At 39.5% G+C, this 25,115-nt stretch overlaps 1 protein-coding gene across 1 annotated transcript in view; it reads left to right on the plus strand.

Moving 5' to 3' along the window:
- The window catches only part of GluProRS (Glutamyl-prolyl-tRNA synthetase), a 399,755-nt gene that overhangs the window by 214,412 nt on the left and 160,228 nt on the right, over positions 1 to 25,115 (plus strand). The window contains exons 16-17 of the mRNA XM_068230702.1: positions 9,964 to 10,091; positions 22,962 to 23,075. Coding sequence (XP_068086803.1) covers positions 9,964 to 10,091; positions 22,962 to 23,075 — 242 coding nt within the window. The remainder of the gene's footprint in view (positions 1 to 9,963; positions 10,092 to 22,961; positions 23,076 to 25,115) is intronic.

Here is a 25,115-nt window from a genome sequence, read left to right on the forward strand (position 1 = left end):
CTTTTGTATTGGTAATGAACCCGGTCTTTCCGATGTTGATTAGGAGACCTGTTTTAGCCACTATTGAGTGTAGTGTTTAGAGTTGCACAGTAGCCTCTTGCACGTCGTTTGCTATTAAGGTCAGGTCATCAGCAAAGGGATCCTTAGGTTGTCTGCCTTGACCCCCATTCTTAATCCGGTGGTAGGGATCTGGTCCATTCCGTGAAGATATTTTCCAGGACGTAGTTAAATAATATGCATGAGAACCCGTCTCCTTGTCTCACTCATCTTGATTGGGAAGCCCTCCGAGAGCTGTCCCCTAAACTTTACCTTGGAAGATGTGTTCTGCAGGGTGAGTTGTACCAACCTATGTATTTTCTCATTGAGTCCTAGTTCCCTTAGGGTTATGAAGAGAGTTCTATCCACGGAGTCGTATGCCTTTTGGAAGTCAACGAAGCTAACTATCCACTGCTGGCTCGCTTTTTGCTAGAACTGTCTTGAGATTTTGTATCTGTTCAGTACAGGATCTCGATGCTCTGAATCCTGCTGGCAATCTCCTAACTCGTTGTCAAGCTGTCGCTTTACATCCCATTCCAGAAGCTTGGAAAACATTTTATATGTGACCGCAAGGCGTGATGTTCCTCTGTAGTTGCTCGGGTATCTTTTATTCCCTTTCTTATGGATCGGGTGGATAAGGTCCAGTCATCTGGAAGGCTCTCACTAGCCCATATACCAAGGATCACTTTGTGTATGTGCCTGAACGTGTGTTCTCCGTCTTCTTTGAACATTTCTGCTACTATCCCGTCTTCCCCAGAAGCTTTGTTGTTCTTGAGGAGTGTTATGGTTTCTTTGACTTCCCCCGTATGATGGAGGAGGGATGTGCTCGGTGTTAGGATTAGTGGGTTCTGTAACTGGGAGTCGTTGGGCAGGTTCTTCAGCATTTAGAAGAGCTTGAATGTAGTCAGCTAGAGTTTTAGTGCATTCACTGTCATTGAGGTACAGTGATCCATCTGCTCTGTGGAGATGTTAAGGTAAGGGGAAGGAACTGGGTCGTCTGTTGGTTGAGGTCCTTGTATAGTTCTCTATAGTTGTTCCTTACAAAGTCTTCCTGTGCTTGCTTGATCAGTTTTTGGTTGTGCTTTCTCTTTGCCCCTCTTAGGATCCTGGAAGTGGTTGTGTAACGAAGGCTTGTAGGTTGGCTGCATTCTTATGTTGGTTCCATTTGACCCAAGCTAGTCGTCTGGCCTCTATAGCTTCATCGCATTCGCTGGACCACCATGGATGCTTATTTCTATTAGGTCTATAGGGGATTGTCTTCTAAGCCATTGCTATTATGGCATCCCTAAGTGGGGCCCCGCTTTGCAGTGGTGTTAATCCTGCTGTTATGGTTCATTCTTTCCTGGTAGCTTGTGCTGTCATTTTCAGGTTTGGTGATATCAAATCTAGGGATCATCTTGTTTGTCACTAGCATACCATTGTTATGCTCCTCTTAGCACCCCGACATTCATAATGTCTCAGCAGTGCAGCCTGGTCTATCTAGAACTCTCCCATCATGCAACATGTCATTGAAGGCTGTAGTCCATACTTAGTGCATAGGCAGTGGACAGGTATCTTCCTACAGTTGCCGGGCTGAGTGGCTCAGACGGTTGAGGCACTGGCCTTCTGACCCCAACTTGGCAGTTTTGATCCTGGCTCAGTCCGGTGGTATTTGAAGGTGCTTAAATACGTCAGCCTCATGTTAGTAGATTAACTGGCACATAAAATAACTTCTGCGCGACTAAATTCTGGCACCTCAGCGTCTCCAAAAACCTTAAAAAGTAGTTAGTGGGATGTAAGGCAAATCGCGTTTGAAAAGTCCGTGCAAAAATAAAAACTACTTGCGTGTTTGGGGTAAACCTTTCTTATTTTTCGACATAGCCTCCTTTTAGACTTAAACACTTCGTCCACCGGGCGAGTTGGCTGTGCGCGTAGAGGCGCGCGGCTGTGAGCTTGCATCCGGGAGATAGCAGGTTCGAATCCCACTATCGGCAGCCCTGAAGAGGGTTTTCCGTGGTTTCCCATTTTCACACCAGGCAAATGCTGGGGCTGTACCTTAATTAAGGCCACGGCCGCTTCCTTCCAACTCTTAGGCCTTTCCTATCCCATTGTCGCCTTAAGACCTATCTATAATCTTCATTTCCGTATTGACAATTGCACAATTAAAAATAGGAGAGGATTTCCACCAATCAATACTTATTTATTGCATACATTAAACTACAGGACCGGTTTCGACCTCATATTCAAGGTCATCTTCAGCTGAACCATATATACATATTAATATAATGAAGCTTTGATTAAGATTGTGGTGTTGAAGGAATGCCATATGATGATGATGATGTACATTTAGTTACATACAAATGGGGCACGTCTTAGCGTGAGCTGGCGTATATGTCATTCTGTGCAATATTGCAACTGTATGTCTAAAATGTTGAAGGTCTTAAAACTAGTGTATAAAACACGTCTTTTCCTAAACTAACTTATATATATGTACAAGATAAAAACAATACATAAAAACACTTCATGTACATGAACATTCGTTCTTGCTTGGTGGTCAATACATCGACTAACTTCCGTATTTAAGTCTTATTCACAGTTGTACACTTCAGCTGCTATTCTTAGAGTTTGTAAAATTGCATGGATAAAAGTTTTGTCTTCCTGTGCGTATGTGAGATAAAACACTTTCAATTTAAAAAGGGTGCCAAATGTATGGATGAAATTCAAGTAAAATATGTTCAGCTCTGCTGTGTGTGTTGCCCTTTTATAAGAACCAATTCATGTTTTCTTATTGGCGTCCGTAAATTTGGGTGACATTGGTTTCAAAGTAGTGGCTCCTTTCCCATTTGTAGCTGTGCAATGATGTTATGTTAATCTGTGGAAGATAAGATTGAGTTATAAGTGATATTGTGCGGAGGAATGTCTAAGGGTTATGTGTGTGAATTGGAATATGTACTTACTGTTGTTGGTGTAGCTGAGTTGTGTTTGACATGCGAGCTTGTAATGTACTACTTCGTGTTCTTCTTGGGCTTATGCTAGCTGCTGTGAGGGGAAGGAAAGGAGGGGTAGGGAGAGTTGTTGTTGTAGGGGTAGGGATGGAGCTGGGTGTGTTGTTTGGTGTTTTTCTGTTGCTTGTTGCATTCTGTTTATCGATTAACTTAAGGTAAGGGTTTATTAAGGCGGGGATAACTGTATTGAAGATGATGTTAGTTTTTGTATGAATAACATACAAAGGAACCTCAAAACCTTATTAAAAAATACACACTTTCTTTTAACAGAAGTAGAATCCTCTAAACTTATAGCAATGAATCCTCAAATACCTACTGCTAAAGCTTATCCCAAAATACACAAAGAACATATTCCAATGAGACCCATTATTAACTACAGAGCAAGCCCAACCTATAAACTTTCGCAATTTATTCAACGATTTCTCAAAAAGCACTACGTATTCTTAGCTAATAAGACAGTACGGAACTCAATAGAATTTTGTAATAGGACAAAAGGATTAAAGATTGAACCATATCACAAACTCGCATCATTTGACATAATAAACATGTACCCAAATATTCCCACAAAACGAACAATAGAAATCATTGAATCTAACCTAAAAAGTCATAGCAATCTAAGCACTTTGGAAATAGAAGAGTTCATTAAATTACTTAATTTTGCCATTAGTAACAACTACTTTAAATTCCATGATACTATCTATCAGCAACAGGGTTTACCAATGGGATCTCCCGCTTCTGGTATAATTGCCGAAATTTACATAGACTATTTAGAGCACATATTCATCAACAAAATAGACCATATATTTTTTTTGGTGTAGATTTGTTGATATCTTTATCATCCTCGACAATAGGTCCACAAATGAAACTGATATATTAGATAAACTCAATACAATAGATACCCATATAAAATTTACCATGGAATCCGAAAACAATCACAAACTGAACTACCTGGACATAACGACAACTAGACATGATGACCACCTTTCTTACAGAATATACAGAAAACCCACGCATACCTCAAATACAATTAAAATGGATTCCGTTCACCTCAACATACACAAAAGAGCAGCCTACTATAGCATGATACACAGAGCATTCAATATACCGTTAACAAAAGAAGATCTAAACAAAGAATTACAATTAATTCATGACATAGCTAAAAACAATGGATTCAAGAAAGACATGGTTAACAAAATCATTCAAAAAATAAAATCCCAACCCAAAACCAAACTAACAAAAGTAAACGAACCCAAGAAAGACCATGCACTATTCACTTTCAACAATGTACACATATACCCCATAACTAACATTTTTAAAAAACATAACCTAAGAATAGCATTCAGAACTACACACAATAGTACCAACATCATACACAATGTCAGGACAATCAACAGCAACAACAAATACAACCACTCAGGGGTATACCGCATTAAATGTAATAACTGCGAGACCAGCTATATCGGACGTACCGGTAGAAACTTCCTAACCCGATATAACGAACACATAAATGCAGTGAAACACAATCATTTTTCCTCAATAGGACAACATGTCGCAGACTATAAACACAGTTTCACAAACATCGATAACGATATGCAAATCCTAAACATAAACCCCAAAGGCCCCCTGCTCAACATAACAGAAGAATTCTACATCACTTTGGATCAGTACACCAATCCAAATTACAACATAAATGAAATCACAGAAAAAACTAACATCATCTTCAATACAGTTATCCCCGCCTTAAAAAACCCTTACCTTAAGTTAATCGATAAACAGAATGCAACAAGCAACAGAAAAACACCAAACAACACACCCAGCTCCATCCCTACCCCTACAACAACAACTCTCCCTACCCCTCCTTTCCTTCCCCTCACAGCAGCTAGCATAAGCCCAAGAAGAACACGAAGTAGTACATTACAAGCTCGCATGTCAAACACAACTCAGCTACACCAACAACAGTAAGTACATATTCCAATTCACACACATAACCCTTAGACATTCCTCCGCACAATATCACTTATAACTCAATCTTATCTTCCACAGATTAACATAACATCATTGCACAGCTACAAATGGGAAAGGAGCCACTACTTTGAAACCAATGTCACCCAAATTTACGGACGCCAATAAGAAAACATGAATTGGTTCTTATAAAAGGGCAACACACACAGCAGAGCTGAACATATTTTACTTGAATTTCATCCATACATTTGGCACCCTTTTTAAATTGAAAGTGTTTTATCTCACATACGCACAGGAAGACAAAACTTTTATCCATGCAATTTTACAAACTCTAAGAATAGCAGCTGAAGTGTACAACTGTGAATAAGACTTAAATACGGAAGTTAGTCGATGTATTGACCACCAAGCAAGAACGAATGTTCATGTACATGAAGTGTTTTTATGTATTGTTTTTATCTTGTACATATATATAAGTTAGTTTAGGAAAAGACGTGTTTTATACACTAGTTTTAATACCTTCAACATTTTAGACATACAGTTGCAATATTGCACAGAATGACATATACGCCAGCTCACGCTAAGACGTGCCCCATTTGTATGTAACTAAATGTACATCATCATCATCATATGGCATTCCTTCAACACCACAATCTTAATCAAAGCTTCATTATATTAATATGTATATATGGTTCAGCTGAAGATGACCTTGAATATGAGGTCGAAACCGGTCCTGTAGTTTAATGTATGCAATAAATAAGTATTGATTGGTGGAAATCCTCTCCTATTTTTAATTGTAAAATCTTTGTCCCGCCAGCCATTTCTTCAAATTGGGGAACAAATAGTAGTCCGACGGAGCCAAGTCTGGAGAATAGGGGGATGTGAAACGAGTTGGAATCCTATTTTAATTAATTTTGTGACCATAACTGCTGAGGTGTGTACCGGTGCATTGTCGTGATGGAAAAGGACGTTTTTCTTACAGCTCGGTTTTCAAACGGTCCAATAACAATGAATAATATGCACCTGTAATAGTTTTACCCTTTTCCAGATAGTCGATGCAGATTATCCCTTGTGAATACCAGAATACAGTCGCCATAACCTTTCCGGCTGAAGGAACGGTCTTTGCCTTTTTTGGTACAGATTCCCCCTTGGTAACCCATTGTTTAGATTGTTGTTTGGTCTCAGGAGTATAGTAATGTATCCATGTTTCATCCACAGTGACGAAACGACGCTTAAAAGTCCTCCGGATTCTTCTGGAACAGCTGCAAACCATCCTTGCAACACTTCACACGATTCTGTTTTTGGTCAAGTGTAAGCAATCGCGGCACCCATCTTGCGGATAGCTTTCTCATGTCCAAATGTTTATGCAAAATATTATGTACCCATTCAGTCGAGATGCCCACAGCACTAGCAATCTCATGCACCTTAGCTCTTCTGTCATCCATCGCCATATCATGGATTTGATCAATGATCTCTGGATTCGTAACCTCCACAGGCCGTCCAGAACGTTCAGCGTCACTTGTGCCCATATGGCCAGTCCTAAAATTTTGAAACCGCTTATAAACTGTTCTAATCGAAGGTGCAGAGTCACCATAATGTTTATTAAGCTTCTCTTTAGTCTCCTGAGGTGTTTTGTCTTTCATAAAGTAATGTTTAATCACCACACAAAATTCTTTTTCGTCCATTTCTTGAAAATCACTCGACTTCCTTGATTCACCCGAATGCCAAACACAAAGAAATAGACCAATATGGCTGAAACTTGGTGTGCATTCATTCAAGAGATGCTACTAACTAAACATGACCTCGATACGCGCCGATGTTGCCATCTCTTGGACTTTGCACGGACTTTTCAAACCATCTTCGTATTGTTCTTCCTACAATCTTTTGGTATTTCCTTTCTCTTCCAATCTGGGCATTGAAATCTCCCAGCAGTATAATCGTTGTGATGTGGGACTTTATCTTGGGTTTCCTTGAGGGTGTCCCTGTACTGGTCTGTGGTTTCTGGGTTTGTCCTGTTGGAGTCATTGGTAGGAGCATAGAAGTTAACCAGAGAGTATCCTCTATTATTGCATCCGAAGGGTAGTAATGAGGTTCTGTCATTGAGTGAGAAGAATCATAAGTTATGAATTTCATTATGGTCTGTATTGACAATTGATCACTTTCAAAGGGTAGAGAAAGGTCCACTTATTCAATACCATTAGCTTGTATAGTGTCCTATGTAATTGGTACTAGTTTCGACCCCACGTACATTGGGTCATCTTCAGCCATGATCCAGTTGGAAAACATATACTCACATATAACGAATAGTAAAGAAAACAATCTGGTATCTCTCAGTTTAAAATCCAAATCTAAAACATTGATGAAGTCCGACAAAACATCTAAAATTGAAGCCAGATGACACGTCAAAACTGCTGCAGTTGGTGCCGAACTATGTCGTCGTTCCCATAGCAACCAAACGTTTCTGAGCTGATCTGGGAGTTGGCATTCCCGATCTGTATAGTCGAGCCACTTGATTTATAAATTATGTTTTGTTGAATAGTAATATGGGTAATGGTTTGTATGTAGCTCGAAGGGGGATATTCATGACTTGAATAAGTATTCCTTTTCATCGGATGTAGTGATCTATTGTTTAACTTGGTTTGAAGTGAATGTCTGAAAAGAAAATATTTGAAGTAAATTATTGAGAAAAGAAGGAGAAGTCGAGTATGCTTGCAACCAGTCTGTGGTGTACTGCAAAGCCAGTCCCCAGGAAGGGTATGTTCTCCATAACTCTCTTCTCCATAACTCTCCATAACTCTCTTATAACTCTCTTAACTCTCTTAACTGTATCCTTGAGACTGTGGCATCTTCGTCCTAGAACCTTGTCTCATGTAGGGCTGCTACACTTATGTTCTTGGTGTTCAGGACTTCAGGGGTGTGTTTAAGTTTTCCAGTTTTGATCAAGGAGCATATATTGATCATAGCTAGGTATGTGATGTTTCTTTTATGGTTTCTCTTAGTTCCAACTGGGTCACATGAAGGTGTAGGTCCCCCAGAATCTGACGACCTACATAACCCGTCATGAGCGGGGTTGGATTGGTTAACACCTGGGATTCTATCTTTATTAAGTTCATACTTGTTGGACACAGTCTGTTATGCAGTTGTGTAAGTTTTGGTAACCCAAAGGTAATGAGTTGTTAACTAGGCCTTGAAATCCCCAGCACTAATTGGTCCATCGACCCAGCTTCCACTGGGTTGATCAGCTTATCAGCGCACCTCTTGTAGGTTGTGTGCTGGAGTTGTAGTGAAAGAGGTGGTGGTGGTGGTGATTATTGTTTTAAGAGGAAGTACAACTAGGCAACCATCCTCTATTTAACACTAATCAGAGGGAAAAACGGAAGGGGTCCAACACTTCGAAAAATGAAGTTATCGGCCAAAGAAAGGCAAGGGCCACGAAGGGCGTGAAAATGAAAGACTCCCTAGCCCTCGCAAACCTAATAGCGTCGGGGTCGGAAAAGAACAAGAGTTGACCAAGGGAGGTCGGATAGGATAGATGAAAGTGAGGAGCCTGGCACAAGTAAGTGGAAGCAATGTCAGGACTCAGCTGAGGGCCCCGTGGTGGCCAACCCACGCTCTAAAGCTCAGAGCCCCTGGGGACTAGTGAAAGAGGCTAGTTGGATTCTTTTGCTGAATCCAATATTTTCATGTTGCAGATGATTGGCAACAATGCATTTCACTCCCATTTGCCAGTCATAAAGACTCCTCCCAGGTTGATTCCCAGGACTCATCATCATCATCATCATCATCATCTGTGTGTTTTTGGCCTTGTCCATAGTATTTTCTGATGGATGTTTTTACATTTGTTTTTTCTCTTTGTGTCACATATCGTCCCTTACCAGATAAAGTTTAAAGAGGTGATGTCTAAGACATATTATGGCCCCATACTGACATATATGGAATAAAAATGTACCAATGAAGGTTAAAGAAGTAATGTACAAGGGATATTACTTACCTATGACACACACAACAGAAACGTGAACAATGACTCAAGGAGTATGGTACAGAACACAACGAGGGACAGAGTGAGAAATGAAGACATATGGAAAGAGCTAAATGTGCAAAAACTAAATTAAAACCGGAACAGAACAATTGAGGTGGTTTGGACATGTCAAGTGGATGAGACTGCCAAGACAAGAACTGGAAAAACAGGCAACAGGGAAGAGAGGACGGGAAAGACCAAGAATACGATGGATGAACTCTGTAAAGAACAGCATAAGACAACGGAACTTGGACTGGAACACAGAGTTGGATGAGGAGCAGTGGAGGGACAGGACGAAGTGGAGAGGAAAAGGGGAAATGATGAAGACGATGACTGACAAATACAGCAAAGTAAAATTCCTACAGTTTACAGGGGGCACAGAAAACTGATAACATGATATTGAAACCTTCCTGCATGGTAATACTGTTGAATCATACTCCAGGCTTCAGTTGTGAATATTAATCATCATCATCATCATTTTTCTTTTCCGGTTGGGCTGAGATGTTAATGGCACCATCCCATTTTCCTGTATCCAACCACCAATGATGTGTTCCAGTCTTGGTTCCTTTGTATTATGCTGTTCTTGATAGAGTCGGAACCACCTTAATCAGAGTCTACCTCTCGTTCTCTTTTCTTCAATTTTAACTTCAGTACCCTTCCCTCTTCCATCCTCTTCTTCTTATCCCCTTATTAAGTGACGAAGCTGGGAAGCAGAAGAGAACTAGAATTGATGAGCAGAGAGCCTGTTTAAAGATCGCAATGAAGATTGTCCTTATTGTTTTGTGTTTTCATGTTTGTCCTTGTGTCCTCTTTCTGCTGCTCCCTATTCACACATGTTCCTGTCTCTCTGTATATGAATTGTTTTAAATTCAATTAAATCGGGGATATTTCGTCGCCATAAGACGTGTGTGTCAGTGCGACGTAAAACAACTAGCAAAAAAAAAATCAGGGATAATGTGTTTTCAGAAATGGCTCCCCAGCCCAAGGAGAATATGGAAGCAGCCTCAGGCGACTCGGATTCTGCCGCTCTCTCCCTGAAGATTGCAGAGCAGGGGAACAAGGTGCGACAGCTGAAGGGCTCTGGAGCCTCCAAGGTAATGTACTTTAAGTCACGTTCTCTGGTGAAATATCAGCATGCACAAAAATTTATGAATGATTTATGTATTATTTTAAAGTAAAACTGTGATTACACCAGACATGATGCAGATGACGTCACGAGATGGCCACCTGCCGTATTTACTCACGTATTGCATCCCCCCCCCGGCTTTTTGAGGCGAAAAAAATGAAAAAATAAATCTTGCACACAAGAGACACCCCCCAACTTAATTCATTAGAGAACAACAAAAATTCCTCTTCAAAGCGGGTACAAGTCTTGTTGCAGCTCTGATGACATCGCACACATTTGTGAAGAGTTTTGTCCATACGACCTACGCAATGAAAACATGCGTCGAAGTCATGCGGTACATCTGTGTTTTGTAGTTAAGAAATGTCCGCCTCCATAGTGAGGGCCTGCTGCAGCTCTGATGGCGTTGCACAAATAGGTGAATAGTTTCGTGTCCGACCCGCGCATTGCAAGCATGCATCAGTCATGAACATATGTCTGTGTTTTGTAGTTAAGAATGTCCGCCAGTGTACGTAATGGTTTTAGCTGCCGTTCTTGGGAGTCTGAGTTCTGTTTACGGTTCCGTATTGCCAGAGATTTCCGAATGGCAGCAAGGTTGATATGCAGTAAAATATGTTGCAGCCAACTCCCTTCCACTGGGGGCTTGTCTAAAAAAGAGCTGCACTACCTCGGGATGAGGAAACTAATTACTTTAGTTGAGAAATATTCACGGTTGTTGCTATTAATATAGCAGGCGAGATCGTTAACAAAGTGATCGTTTATTATCTTGGACTGATATAGGTATTTTTTGGGAAGAAGCTAGTTTAAAACTTGATGAAAGCTATCCAATTATAACGATTGTTTTACTCGCCAACCTACCTAAAAATCGTCGGCTGTAATTCAATCAGAGTATATATAACTTCTTCCTGCATACATTGCCAGTTCAACTCAGTTTATGGATGTGTTTACGATGACTTAACAGACCAATCCTGGCATAAAACATGCGCCCACACAAATCACACTGAATGGATGGAGGAGGGCAGGGTTGTAATTGACAGAGTTTTCTTGCTTGTCGCTTGACCTCTTGATGCCTGCGGTGTTCTCTTTCAAACAGGTTGACAGCAGTGGATGTAGTGTTCCGCCACAGTGAGCAGTCCAGCTTGATGTCCACAGCACATTCTTGCCATGTCTGTATATCTATACCAGTTGTCTTCATAATGTGTTTCAGCTGGTCCTCAAAACACTTAAGAGGGGCTCCATGAAATCTACTGCCAGAGCAAAGTTCACCATAAAGAATTTGGCAGGGAAGCCTGGTATCACCCATGCGATGAACATGGCCTAACCATCTCAGTTGATGAGTGATGATTGTTGCCTCGATGCTATTTAGCTGCACTTTGTCAAGAACTACCGTGTTGGTCACATAGTCCTCCCACTTAATATTCAAGATGAATCTCATTTTCTCTTGGTGGAAGCGCTCAAGTTTTTTGATATTGTGGCAGTAGTGTGTCCAAGTTTCACAGGCATACAGCAGCGTGGAAATGACAACAGCTTTTTATACCATGAGTTTGGTATGAAGTTTTGGGTCATTATTATGATGACTCTGTGTTTTAACCATCCGAATGCTGCATGAGCAGCCCCAATTCTTTTATAAACGTCTTGTTCACAGGTACATCGTTAAGACAAGATGCTTCCAAGATATGAAAAGTGATCAACCTGTTCCAGTGTTATGTCTAAGATGGAAATACTGAACTCAGGAAGTGTTAATCCTGGGGCAGGTGATGCAAGTACCTTTGTTTTTGTTTTTTCGCATTAATGGCAAGACCAAAGCGATCACATGCAGTTGACTGACTGTTGTAGTTCTGCAGGTGTTAGAGCAGGAGATGCGGTGTCATCGGCATACTGCAGTTCAGTCACCCGGGTAACCAGAGGACGTCTTTGTGAGCGATGTCTTGCCAAATTGAAAAGGCCTCGATCAAAACGAAATTTAATCTCCATGCCTAAGTTGTTTGCAGATGATTTGTGCAGCATGGCAGTCATGGACAGTGCAAAGAGTGTAGGAGCAAGCACGCAGCCTTGTTTCAATCCATGAGAGATTGGGAATGAATCTGATACTGAGGTACCATGAAGAACCTGTCCAGACATGCCATCATGAAGAGCTTGAACCAATTCCACGTAACGTTCAGGACATCCAAAATGTCTCTCAATACTTTCCACATAGCAGATCTTGGTACTGATTCAAAGGCCTTTTCCAGATCATAGAAAACTAAATACAGAGGCTGCTGCTGTTCTCTGCATTTTTCCTGGAGTTGTCTAGCACGGAAGATCATATCTGTTGTGTCTCTGGAGATTCGGGAACCACATTGAGACTCAGGCAAAGTCCTCTCTGAGATAACTCGGAGCCGGTTTAATAAAATTCTTGCAAGAATTTTACCTGCAATTGACAAAAGCGATATACCATGGTAATTCCCACATACACTGCGACCTAACAAATAATAATAATAATAATAATAATAATTTTATGTCCCCACTTACTTTAAACAATTTTCAGAGACGCCAAACAGAACATACTAGGGTATGCGTTAATAAAAAATGGAGACAATGAACGTATGAAATTAAACATTATGATAAACACATTATACCACCACACCAACAGATATTCATAAATGCGGCAAACTTTCCTGTTATTTACTTTTATTCTCTCCGTCGTGGAAGTTTTGGCACTGTCTGGGTGATAGGATACCTAACCTAAACAATTACATAAAATAAATTTCATCGTAAAGTCCGTATGTCGTACGTATACTTTAAGGTTAAGTTTCAATATTCCACCTTTACAATACCATAAGTTTATTATTTATTTATTTAAACAACATTATTAAATAAACATCGTTATTAAATAAATAAACAATAAACTTATGGTATTGTAAAGGTGGAATATTGAAACTTAACCTTAAAGTAACCTAAACAGTGCGGTCTCTCTTATCTCGTGTACAGTTGTTTACGTAAATCGTGATGCGATAAATGTAGAGAACAAGCATGAAATATACTTAAAAACAAGTGTTTGGCTTCTACAGCCGCAGTTATCAAAAGAATGCGTCCAGTCATTATGTATTACATTCGGAAGTACAACTCTTATCATACACTAATTATTAGCTGGTGGTTTGGCACACCTACAGCACAGCTTTATTCTAAAGGAGTGGCTTCTGCTACACATACACCAATTGGGAATATCAGAGACTATCTCTAAAACCCATTTGGGAATAGATTCACACTGTTTAAACTCTATAGTCGGGAACAAAACTATTTTTAAAATTTTCAGAAAGACGGGACCTTGTATGCTCTTGATTGCAGTGCTGCAGTGCATAGCTGATGTGGTTGACGAGATGGCAGTGAAGATGATGTCATTTAGAATGACGACATGTCGGTGGCAGGGAAGTTGGCGGCGCAAGACGATAATTCAAATGAAAGCAGTGATCAGGTTTACTGTGTGGTAGGCCTACTGCTCAGGTGACAAGAGACAAACAACTGGCCATTACGTTCTTTTATATCAATATTGCATGATATGATACTACGATACCCTTATCATTTTCCTCTACGGGGTTGAGTATCAAGTGAGATGAATCTTTGTAGGAGTTTTTACGACCGTATGCCCTTCCTGACGTCAACCTCATCAGAGGAATTAATGAGATGATATGAATGACGTGATATCAGTACCGGTAACAAAACTGACTCTGCTGTGTCAAGAAAATAAGGTGAAATTCTTTACGTTTCGCAGAGAACTGTGCTCTGCGTCATCAGAAGGAAATGTCGACTGACTACGAGAAAGGCTTCTTAAACAATGACTTTTTGAAACGTAGACGTTTTAATAGAAGGGGAAATGGTACGTTCATTCGTCACCAGTTGGCCCCTCGGACGTGGCAGAGCACTAGCGTTCGAAGCAGAAGCTGACCGAACCATCAGAATCAGTCTCAGAGGGTCACATAACATGTGTACGTAATATATGGCATTGACACAAGCCTGGAATGAAACATCTGGCGATGAGGAACGTGTGAATTTGGAAAACACCGAGACGAAATAACGATAGTGAAGGGACAGGGAAGGGAACTACCTACGTAAATCCTTAATGGCTGGCAGCCAGATATTACTTAATTGATAGCCGGTGTCCCTGTTGAAATTGTTAGGATTTTTATGTATTTCTACAGCTTCCTGTATAATCCTGGACCTGTAGTGTCTAGTGTGGGTAAGAGCTCTAGCGTCTTGGAACATGACATCATGACCCTACGATAGAGCGTGCTCAGCTATTGCCGATTTGTCTGGCTGGTTGAGATGAATGTTATGTTCATGTTCCTTGCTACAGGTACCAATGGCCCGGCATGTTTGGCCGATGTATACCGTACCGCAAGTACAGGGAATTTCATATACCCCAGGATGTAAAAGCGGGGACAATTTGTCCTTGGTTTTACTCACACTGTGAGCAATTTTAGTGGCGGTGCCAAACACGATAGGAACTGCCTACTTGCCTTACATTCACAACACCACAGATCGAATTGCCAAGGTCCTCCGCAAACACAATATAAAAACCGTAAAAATCAAACGCGTAGGTATAGGTAACATAACGAAAAGAAATGTGTAATCATGACTACAAAAATAACTCTAATGCGTGTAGTGTTACTTAAATTGTAATAGAGCATGCAGTTAATGAATATGTTTAAAAAAAGTCATGAAATGGATCAGCTACAAAGGCATTTCTCTCTCTTCGTCCTATTAAGAGTCTTTTTGTGAGATTATAAGTATGAGGACATTGCACTCACACTGCAGATGTTCCAATGCCTTCTTTATAAGTGTCTGATGAATAGAGTGAATTGCTCAACATTATGGGAGTTGATTCCATTACATGTTCCTCGTCGCAATACTAGGCAAAGGTATATTTTTCATCTACCTAAAGTGAGAACTGTTGCTCGGTAAACTCATAGCTTCTGAGTATTCCTTTTCATCAGATGTACCGGGTGAGTTGGTCGTGCTGTGAGCTTGCATCCGGGGGATAGTGGATTCAAACCCCACTGTTGGCAGCCCTGAAGATGGTTTTCTGTGGTTTTCCATTTTAACACCAAGCAAATCCCGGGGCTGTACATTAGATTATGGCCGCTTCCCTCCAACTCCTAGGCATTTCCTATCCGATTGTCGCCGTAATACCTATCTGTGTTGGTGCAGCATAAAGCAAATTGTAATAATAATAATAATAATAATAATAATAATAATAATAATAATAATAATAATAATAATAATAATACTTAAAATTTCAATTCCTTTTCAGAGCGGCATGAGAGGGACATGTTTTGTCTCACTGTGTACTTACAGCTGTTTTGATTTGCACTATTATGATACACCGTGCATACATAACCGTTAGGAGATACAGAGTTCAATTGTCATTTGAAAGCTTACATTTGGCACATTGAAGATATTTGTTTGAAGCAGCGTGCAAGTACGTGACAGATACTCTTCCCAAAGTGAGCTAATAATACCACCTGAAGCAAAATAGATACGATTATGCTCACTCAAGTACCAATCACATTTGTATATAGAGTAACGACATGCTATTCACTGTTGCTACTGCAGAATGAAATGCTGCTGGTGTTACACTTGAACGTTTCCAGAGAAAATCATCATCTTTCTCGTCTGATGTGTTTAACACCTGTAACACTATAACATACCTGTAAAAAGAAACCGCACACTAATAAACAAAGAATGACATGTTTTGTTCATGGAAGAACATTCTATCAATTCAGACCCTTTTTTACTTTTCTCCAGTTTTTGAAAATTGTTCAGAAATGAAGAAACATTTATGTTTAAATCCCGTTTATCACTTTTGTCTGGAGCATGGCATTGTATTGAAGTGAAACATGGACGATAACTAGCTCAGAAAGACAGAGAAATAGAAGATTTTGAAATGTGGTGTTACAGAAGAATGCTGAAGGTGAGATGCATAGAATGAAGTGATACTGACTTGAATTGGTGAGAGGAGATTGATTTGGCTAAATCTGACCAGGGCAAGAGTTAGAATGATAGGACACATCTTAAGATATACAGGACTTGTTCAGTTGGGTTTTGAGGGAAGGGTAGGTGGTAGGAATGGCAGGGCTAGACCAAGGTGTGGATATGACAAACAGATTAGAGCAGATGCAAGATGCAGCAGTTACGTAGAAATGAAAAGGTTAGCACAGGATAGGGTGGAATGGATGGCTGCATCAAACCAGTCTGTGGACTAGAGATGTGGAATCTGATTAATTTAGAAGAACTGATTCATTTCAAACGATTCGCCAATATGATTCGTTCCTTGGATTACCACCTGACTGAGAGCAGAAAGCGAAACCACGGACTCAGATGAACCATTCAACTGCCACTGCTTTACAAGTTTACAAGCAGTGAAATGTTGAAGGTAAGAGCAATATCCTTTCTAGAGGTTACAGTCGAAACCACTCTCAGACTAACCCTTTAACTGTTTAACTGTGATTTTAAGAAAGTAACGTACATTCTTCAAAGCTACCATTCAAAACTATACGATAATCGTATTTGAAATTAATAGTAGATATGAACATTTTTGTGGCAATTCGAAAAATGAATATTGACAGCTGCTCACCATCAGTTCTTTACTTTTAATTCTTTTTTAGCGAAGAAATATTTTTAAAACATATCAAACCAAACGTAAATGTAATCACCTTGACTGTGAAATAATCAACCGTGACAAAGTAACTGGTACGTTGTGGTTTTTTGAACTTTGACTGTTCTTAACAACATTCCTTACGATTTTCATTAAGTTCACAAGCTTCTCACTAGATAGCAAATTTAGGCAAGTCACATCGCTCTCTGTAGTAGGAAATGCAATAATAGGAAACAAATCTGTGCCGGGACTGAGAACGAGAACGGGCCTCCATGTTCCGCACGTTAGTTCTCAGTACTTTACAAGAACGGGAACCGGAACCTTGAAATAAACTTAACCTAATATTTCACATTGAGCTGGAGGTTTAGTGTATATTACAGTTCCGTGAAGTGTACGACTTGAAACGACATAACAACTTATTATTTTAAAAATATATATTCCTGTAAGGTTAGGTTAGGAGTATTTGACTTATGAACTGGACTTTTAGTTGAGGTTAAATAAAAAATAACAGAGTCGTTCTTCACAAGTTGTCATTGATTCAAAAATGGTGGATGCCCGATTTGGCGATATGAATCAGAACGAACGAGGAACCAAGGAACGAGTTGCGGCTGCCATCTCTCGATTCAGCTTTCGATTCACAAACAAGTCGATTCATTTCGTACACTGAATCATTATTCCGTCGTTCAGTGCAATGATTTGTTCATTATGAATCACTCGTTCAGAATCTCCCCATCTCTACTGTGGACTGTTGACTCTAACACCACCACCTTTTAATACTTGAAAGTTAGCACTTAATGAAGTGCTCAGTAATGTCATATCTCTCCTTACTAGTTCATTAAAAGAATCCTTCAGGGAAAGGAAAATCAAGCATATTTCAGGTTTTGTGAAGGAGGGTTGCTATGTTTCAAATCTACCTCCACTAAATAGCATTCGGAAATGAATGGAGATGTGTTCAAAGAACAGTTTGTGAATGATTTTTGTCATCATGAAATCAATGTGGTAATTGTATTGGCCAATGCACCTTGCCGTTCAGTTAGAATTGAGGAACTCTCCAATTAAAATTAGTGTTTGACAGGCTGAAATCCTTTAACGTTACGTTAGTGAACTAGATAAACCCTGCGGTTTGGAAGTGCCAGATTTCAAAATGGAAAGGCTGTTACTTGCCCTCTAAATCTTGAACACTTACGGAACTGCACAGTAAATGCTGAAGAAAACAGTATACGAAAAATACTTTTCCCTGCTTTGAATTTTTAAAAGCAGGGTATGTGAATTTTGCAATGCCAAAATGGAAGGAAGCCATACTTTCCAGCGTCGACCTAGCCAAATGCAACTTAAAAGTAATATCTGAGAAAACTTTGTACCACTAACAACATACGGTCTGGAAACTTGCACCATCAACAGAAGGGATAACAGCAGACTCCAGGCTGCAGAAATGAAATTTCTGAGGTCAGTGCTGCAGAAAATGAGACGAGATAAGATCTGGAATGAAAAGGTCTGCAAAGACATCCAAGCAAAACCACTCGAATGAAATTCTAGCAACATCAAGATTGAGATGATACTGTATAGGCTTTTGGGCTTACGCCGTGTCAAGAAAATAAGGTGAAATTCTTTACGTTTTGCAGAGAAGTGTGCTCTGCGTCATCAGAAGAAAATGTTGTTGTTTATAAGTTTCATTTCCGTATTGATAGATATTACTTTACAAAAACAATATAAATTAAGTATTTGTATTGATAAGGTGGTGACTTATATTTATATTGTTTTTGTAAAGTAAAATCAGAAGAAAATCACGACTGTCCACGACTTCTTCTTAAAAAAATCGAAAAAATCAAAATCTCTTTATTTGCAAATGAGGTTTCTACCTCGGTGGCAAATGGTACACTAAAATACACTATTGTCAAGCACTAAATATTAAATTAACAAGAGAAGAAAATTTTCCTATAATACAATATTATACAATTTACGCTAACAACTTTTTCTATTAAACACACAGCTCATCCTTAATAAATTTGTATTGTTTAAAAAATTCTACTTATAATATCTCTGTACTACTTACAAAAATAGTCAACTGATATACAGTATGTGGAATTACTTCAAATGATACTATACAACTGGTATAAGATTAAAATTTACATTGCATTTATTTACTTATTTATTATTTTTTTCTTTTTTAACCATTCTGGAACCTAAGTAGCATAACGACCTGCTGCGTCTTAACCAGAGCCCCTTTTGCCACCACTTTTCAGAGTTCCTGAAGGGCCTTCACAGCTACCGTAGCGGTCCCAGGGCCCTCGAAGTCCCCACTGTACTTCACCCCTACTTTGGCTGTCCAAACTCCGTAGACCAGGGGATGGAATGAATTTATTCACACACATTTTTTTTTTATTTACAATAACCTGCACTGGTCGAATGCCCTCTAACACTTCATTTATTTTCTCTGAATATCTGTACAGATTTTGGAAAAGGATCAAACACTACCCCTGGTAAACTGTTCCACTCCTTCACACCCTTCCCAATAAATGAAAATTTACCCCCAATCGCTTCTGCTAAAATTCCTTCTAATTTTATATTTGTGGTCAGTCCTGCTGATATAATTATTTTCCAACTGAAGCCTCTCACGGATATCTCCCCATGCTTCTTCTCTTGTATAGGCTCTATATATTCCTATAAGTCTAGTTTTCTCCCTTCTCTTACTTAAAGTTTCCCACCCAAGTTCCTTTAACATTTCTGATACACTACTCTTTCTCCTGAAATCCCCTGTTACAAATCTTGCTGCTTTCCTCTGCACACCATCTATTTCTTTTATTAGGTACTCTTGTTGAGGATCCCAAACACTGTTTGCATATTCCAATAATGGACGAACCATACTCAAATAACTTTCTTTTAATTCTTTGTTGCATCCTTTAAGTAGCCTCATTATGACATGTAACGATCTGTATGCTTTCCCAGCAATGTCATCAACATGACCTTTCCAGTGCAAATTACTTTCAAATCTCACACCTAAGTATTTACACTTGCCATCTCTTGGGATAACTACCTCATCCAAAGTATATTCAAATTCAGTTTTAAAGCTCCTGTTTGTAAAAGTTGTAACAGTTGATTTGCCTCCATTAACCTTCATATTATTTTCTTCAACCCATTGTTGGATACTTTCAAGGTCCCTTTGTAGTTCTGAACAATCCTCAGTGGTGTTTAATTATGTCATCTGCATACAATCTTAGTTTTGATGTTATATTGTTCCCTAAATCATTTGCGTATATTAAGAAAAGTAACGGACCGATTATACTACCCTGTGCAATTCCCTTCCAAACTTTCTCTTCCTGTGATACATTATTTCCTACTTTGACTTTCTGAACCCTTGAATTTAGAAATGTTTTTATCCAATGTGTAACCCTTACGTCCAATCCTATTCCCTCCAATTTCTTTAATAATATTCCATGTTCCACTCTATCAAAGACTTTGGAAAGATCTATGGCTATGCAATCTGACTGACCTCCTGAATCCAATTGATCTGATATGTCCTGCTGAAATCCCACCAGTTGTGCCTCACAAGAAAATTTCTTTCTAAATCCATACTGGCTCCTCACGAACCAATTTTTATCATCACATATCCCTCTGATGTACTTTGATATTAAACTCTCCAGTATTTTACAAACTATACTGGTCAGGCTTATTGGTCTGTAGTTCTCTGGTTTCCTCTTATCACCCTTTCCTTTATAAATTGGTATTATTATAGATTCCTTCCATTTCTTTGGTATTACACTATTATTTATGACATAGTCAAAGAGAAATTTTAAATAAGGTACTATGTACCACCCCATTGTCTTTAATACCTCCCCAGTAATTTGATCACTTCCTGCTACTTTTCCTTGCTGGAGCAGTTGGATTTCTCTGAAAATATCTTCATTTGTGAATGAGAAGCTTCTTGTTTCCCTCTGTGTCTCTCCCTCTCTATCTTCCGTTTCAGTTTCGAACTCCTGACAGTCATCTGCTGAATCTCTGAATTCCCTACTAAATAGGTTTGCTTTCTCAGTATCTGTTGAATAGTGTTCACCCCCTTCTCCCGCCATTGTAGGAATTTGGATTCCTTTTCCTTTTTGATTCCTGATATATGAATACAGCTTTTTCCATTTCCTTTTGTGGTCATTACCCTCTTGAAGTATGCCATTCATATAATTCTCTTTTGCTTCCTTTTTCACTCTATTCAGTTCCCTCATTAGCTGTTTTCTAGTTTCTCTACTCTCCCTACCCTCTTTGATTTTCCTGTTTACTATTCTACATTTTCTTTTTAATTTTCTTATTTCCCTTGTATAATAAACACGGTCTGAGGTCATTTTACCCTTCTTAACAGGTACAAATCTCTTCTCTCCTTCCCAAATGATTCCTTTAAATTTAGCCCAAAGTGTATCCACTTTACTCCCTTCACTTATCCAAGAACTGAATTGTAATTTAAGGTAAGTCCCAAATTCATCAACTTTAGTTTTTCTGTACAATTTCTTGTCTTGTGTAAGCCTTTTTGGTACGAGTCCTACATCTATTATTACAGCCTTATGGTCTCCTATTCCTTCAATTACCTCCGTTTTATCAACTATTTCCCATGGTTTAACCAAGAATACATCTAGTAAGTTATTGAGACAAGTCGGTTCTTGTACTACTTGTGTAAATACTCCCTCCCAAATTAACTTATTTGCCAGTTTCTGTTCATGGGCTTCACTTGCAGCTCCAATCCATTCAACTTCAGGCAAATTTAGATCTCCCCCAATTATTACCATATCATTATTATTGTCTTTATGAGTATAATCTGTTATTTTCTCAAATATTTCCATGCCTCTTTCCTATCTTCCAGGTCTGTAAGTTCCTATAATTCCCACCTCCTTCATATTATCACAAACTAATTTTATCCCTAATATTTCATCCCTTTCATCGGTAAACCATTCTTGTGAACAATAAATCTCCTTCACCAGAATAAACACCCCTCCTCCCTTGTTATCTCCTCGGTCTCTACGATAGACTGTGTACCCTTCTGGAAATACTTCTCTATTACCCACCCCTTCTCTCAACCACGATTCCACTCCTATCACCACATCAGTCTCATAAGATTCCATCAATGTACCGAATTTTAATTGTTTATTTACTACACTTTGACAGTTTACCAAGAGCAATCTTAGACCCCTCAGAAGCCTTGACACGGCTTAAGCCCAAAAGCCTATACAGTATCATGTCTATATGTACGGGCCGTGAAAGCATCAATGGCAAGATTGAGATGGTTTGGTCACTTGAAGAGGATGGATCTGAAGATGGTATCATGAAAAGAGTTTGACAAATATCGGCAGGGAAAGCGACCTAGGGACAGACTAAGGACACGATGGATCTCTCAAATAAAAGATGATCTACAAGGAAGAGAAGTGGAATTGTGTAAAGAAGTGTTACTTGCATAGACATAAGTGGAGAGCGCTCTTACACTGCACCCAGGAAACTAGAGATGGTTAAATGGTGATGATGATGATGATGATTACAACATACCTGGAAAAAAAAAAAAGAAAAAAAAACCACGCACATTATTAAACAATGGATGATAATGCACTCTATTGAACAAAGTGGAGACATTATTAAAATAAGTTCTAGAATTTATATTCCTAAATATTAAACAGAGATAAACATGAATATTATTGTTACCATTGATGCTTCAACAGCCTGTACTTATAGACATGACATAGGCTTTTTAGGCTTATGCCTTATCAAGACTATAAGATGAAATCTTAATGTTTTGCAGAGAACTTTGCTATGCATTTTCAGAAGAAAATCTTGACTCTTCACGAGCAAGACTTCTCCAAAAACAGTCAAGAGTTTCATCTGAAGATGCAGAGCAAAGTTCTCTGCGAAACTTTTAAGAATTTCACCTTGTATTCTTGACATGGCATAAGTCCAAAAAGCTTGTATCATGTCTATAAATATTATTTCTAAATATTTGAGTGTGACTTGATAGAATCTGATGTTTTTTTAAGAACGAAACGTCATTCTTTGTCTAATAGTGGGTATTTTTATCCCTTGTTTTTTTACAGGTATGTTTTAGTATAAACCTGTGTGTTTAACAAACTGAAGAGCTTTTAAGTTACCCGAGTAAATTAGTGAAAAGTTATTGTGTTTTTATATCAGCACTTTATTTAATTTTGAAAGATAGGTGAGTGACTGTTCGTTGTATGTGTGTAGGATGTAGTCGCTGAAGAGGTCCAGCAACTTCTGAAGCTGAAGGCCAAGTACAAGGAGGTGACGGGCAAGGACTATGTACCTGCAGCCAGCAGTCAGACCCCCAGCAAGAACCAGGTACTGCCTCAGATAACTTTACAAGTTTTACATTTCTATGACTTAAAAGCTCCGGAATTGTGCATGCACTCCCAAAAATGTTGGAAGGCTATGTACTTAGGTCATTAGCACAAACATTCAAGCGAAGATTTCATTCTAACTGAAGAAATTCTCTATTCTTTTCAGTTACAATTTTATGAACTTTCACTCCCGTATTCAATCTAATTTGGATAAGCTTTTGGAGGGGGGTTACTCATCATCATCCATTTCCCTTGTCCAGCTCCTGCCAGGTAGGGATGTTTACACCACTTTTCCACCTTCCTTTGTCTGAACACATTGTTCCTCCTTAACAGTGTTCCAGTCCAAGTTTCTTCTGATTATAAGCTCACCAGATGAAAAATCAATCACCCTAATGCGCACGCACACACACACACACACACACGGATGGATTTTTGAGCCTGTACAGATGGCGAGGCGAACGAGTCCCCGCTCAACCGCATGCACACTACCTCTACGTGAGCATAACGTAGTAGCGATCAATGAGATATTGATGTTTCAAGCGGACATTGTACGTCAACATGGGTAGATGTAAGGATGTGACACAATGGAATAAAGGCGCAATCGTGTTTCCCTGTGCCCATGGCCATACTTTGCGTGAATTTGGTGGATTTGTTGGTGTTTCACAGTGGACTGTTCAATGTGTCTACAAGCAGTGGTGTACTGTACGTGGCCATAAAACACGACGACAAAATTGTGGTTGGAAAAAGACCATGACTGAGAGGGTCCGGAGACGCGTTTCACGGCTTGTGAATCAAAACCACTTCCAAACCTGGCAGGAATTGTTGCAGTCAGTGATTGCAGGTTCATCCCAACCTGTTAGGGAGAGAACATTTCAATGAACATTTGGACCTCACAAGAGGCTATTGCTCACACAGGCACATAAACCTGCGGGTCTTCAATGGGCTAGAAATCATCAAACGTGGACAGTAGCTGACTGGCTCAACATATTGTGGTCTGATGAATCATGTTTTTGCCTGTATTCCAATGACTCGCATCGTTGAGTGCACCGAAGGCCAAATGAAGCATTTAATCCTGGATGTGCGGAAGGTCAGGTTCAAGCCCGCTCACTACGGTGTCCACTACGTGAACCAGCATGTTTATTTAAACATTCTGGATGATCAGAATCTGCATAATGTGTATGCTATTGATACCCTGCTTTCTCATGACAACAACAGCAAAGTTCATCGGGCTGGACACATATGTGACTGGTTTTATGAACACTCCCCCGTCCTATTACATCTCAGTTGGCCTGCAAAATCACCTGACTTGAACCCCACTGAAAATCTGTGGGACATGTTGCAACAGCGGGTAAAATGCCAACCTCAGCATCCCCGCAATTTGGAGTAATTGCGCGATAAAATCCTTAGCGAGTGGCTTAACCTGGATACAACGTACCTGCACAACCTTGTGGACTCGCTTCCTAACTAAATCCAGGCGGTTATCAGGTCCAGAGGCAGAGTTACACTGTATTAAATGATGATTGTGATGATTTCTCCAGCGGTGACGGAAGTAGAGCAAGCTCTCCATAGGATGAGAAGTCGTAAGTCAGCAGAAGCTGATAAAGTTACAGCTGACATGATTAACCAGGAATACAGTGACTGTATAGAGTTGTCAGAACAGTATGGAAGGATAACCAAATACCTGAAGATTGGACAAAAGTGGTGATAGTTCCTATCTTTAAGAAAGGGATTAGAAGGAAAAGGGAAAATTACAGGGGCAATACCCTCTTATCACACAGCCGTAAAATTATCATTGAAGCCAGAGTAAGGGATATACTAGAGCCTATCTGAGAAGAGGAACAACATGGCTTTAGGACTGGAAGAAGCACAGCAGATCTGATATTTGCTTTGAGGATGTGGAGAGAGAAACACTGGGAAAGACGAAAAGACCTAATTATTGTGTTTATGGACCTTGAAAAGGAGTATGATGATGTTCCTATATCAGCTATTTCGAAAAGTCTTAGAAAACTTGGTGTACCGGAGTACCTTATTAGGAAGATCC

This window comes from Anabrus simplex, chromosome X, assembly GCF_040414725.1.
Source record: "Anabrus simplex isolate iqAnaSimp1 chromosome X, ASM4041472v1, whole genome shotgun sequence".
NCBI lineage: Eukaryota > Metazoa > Arthropoda > Insecta > Orthoptera > Tettigoniidae > Anabrus > Anabrus simplex.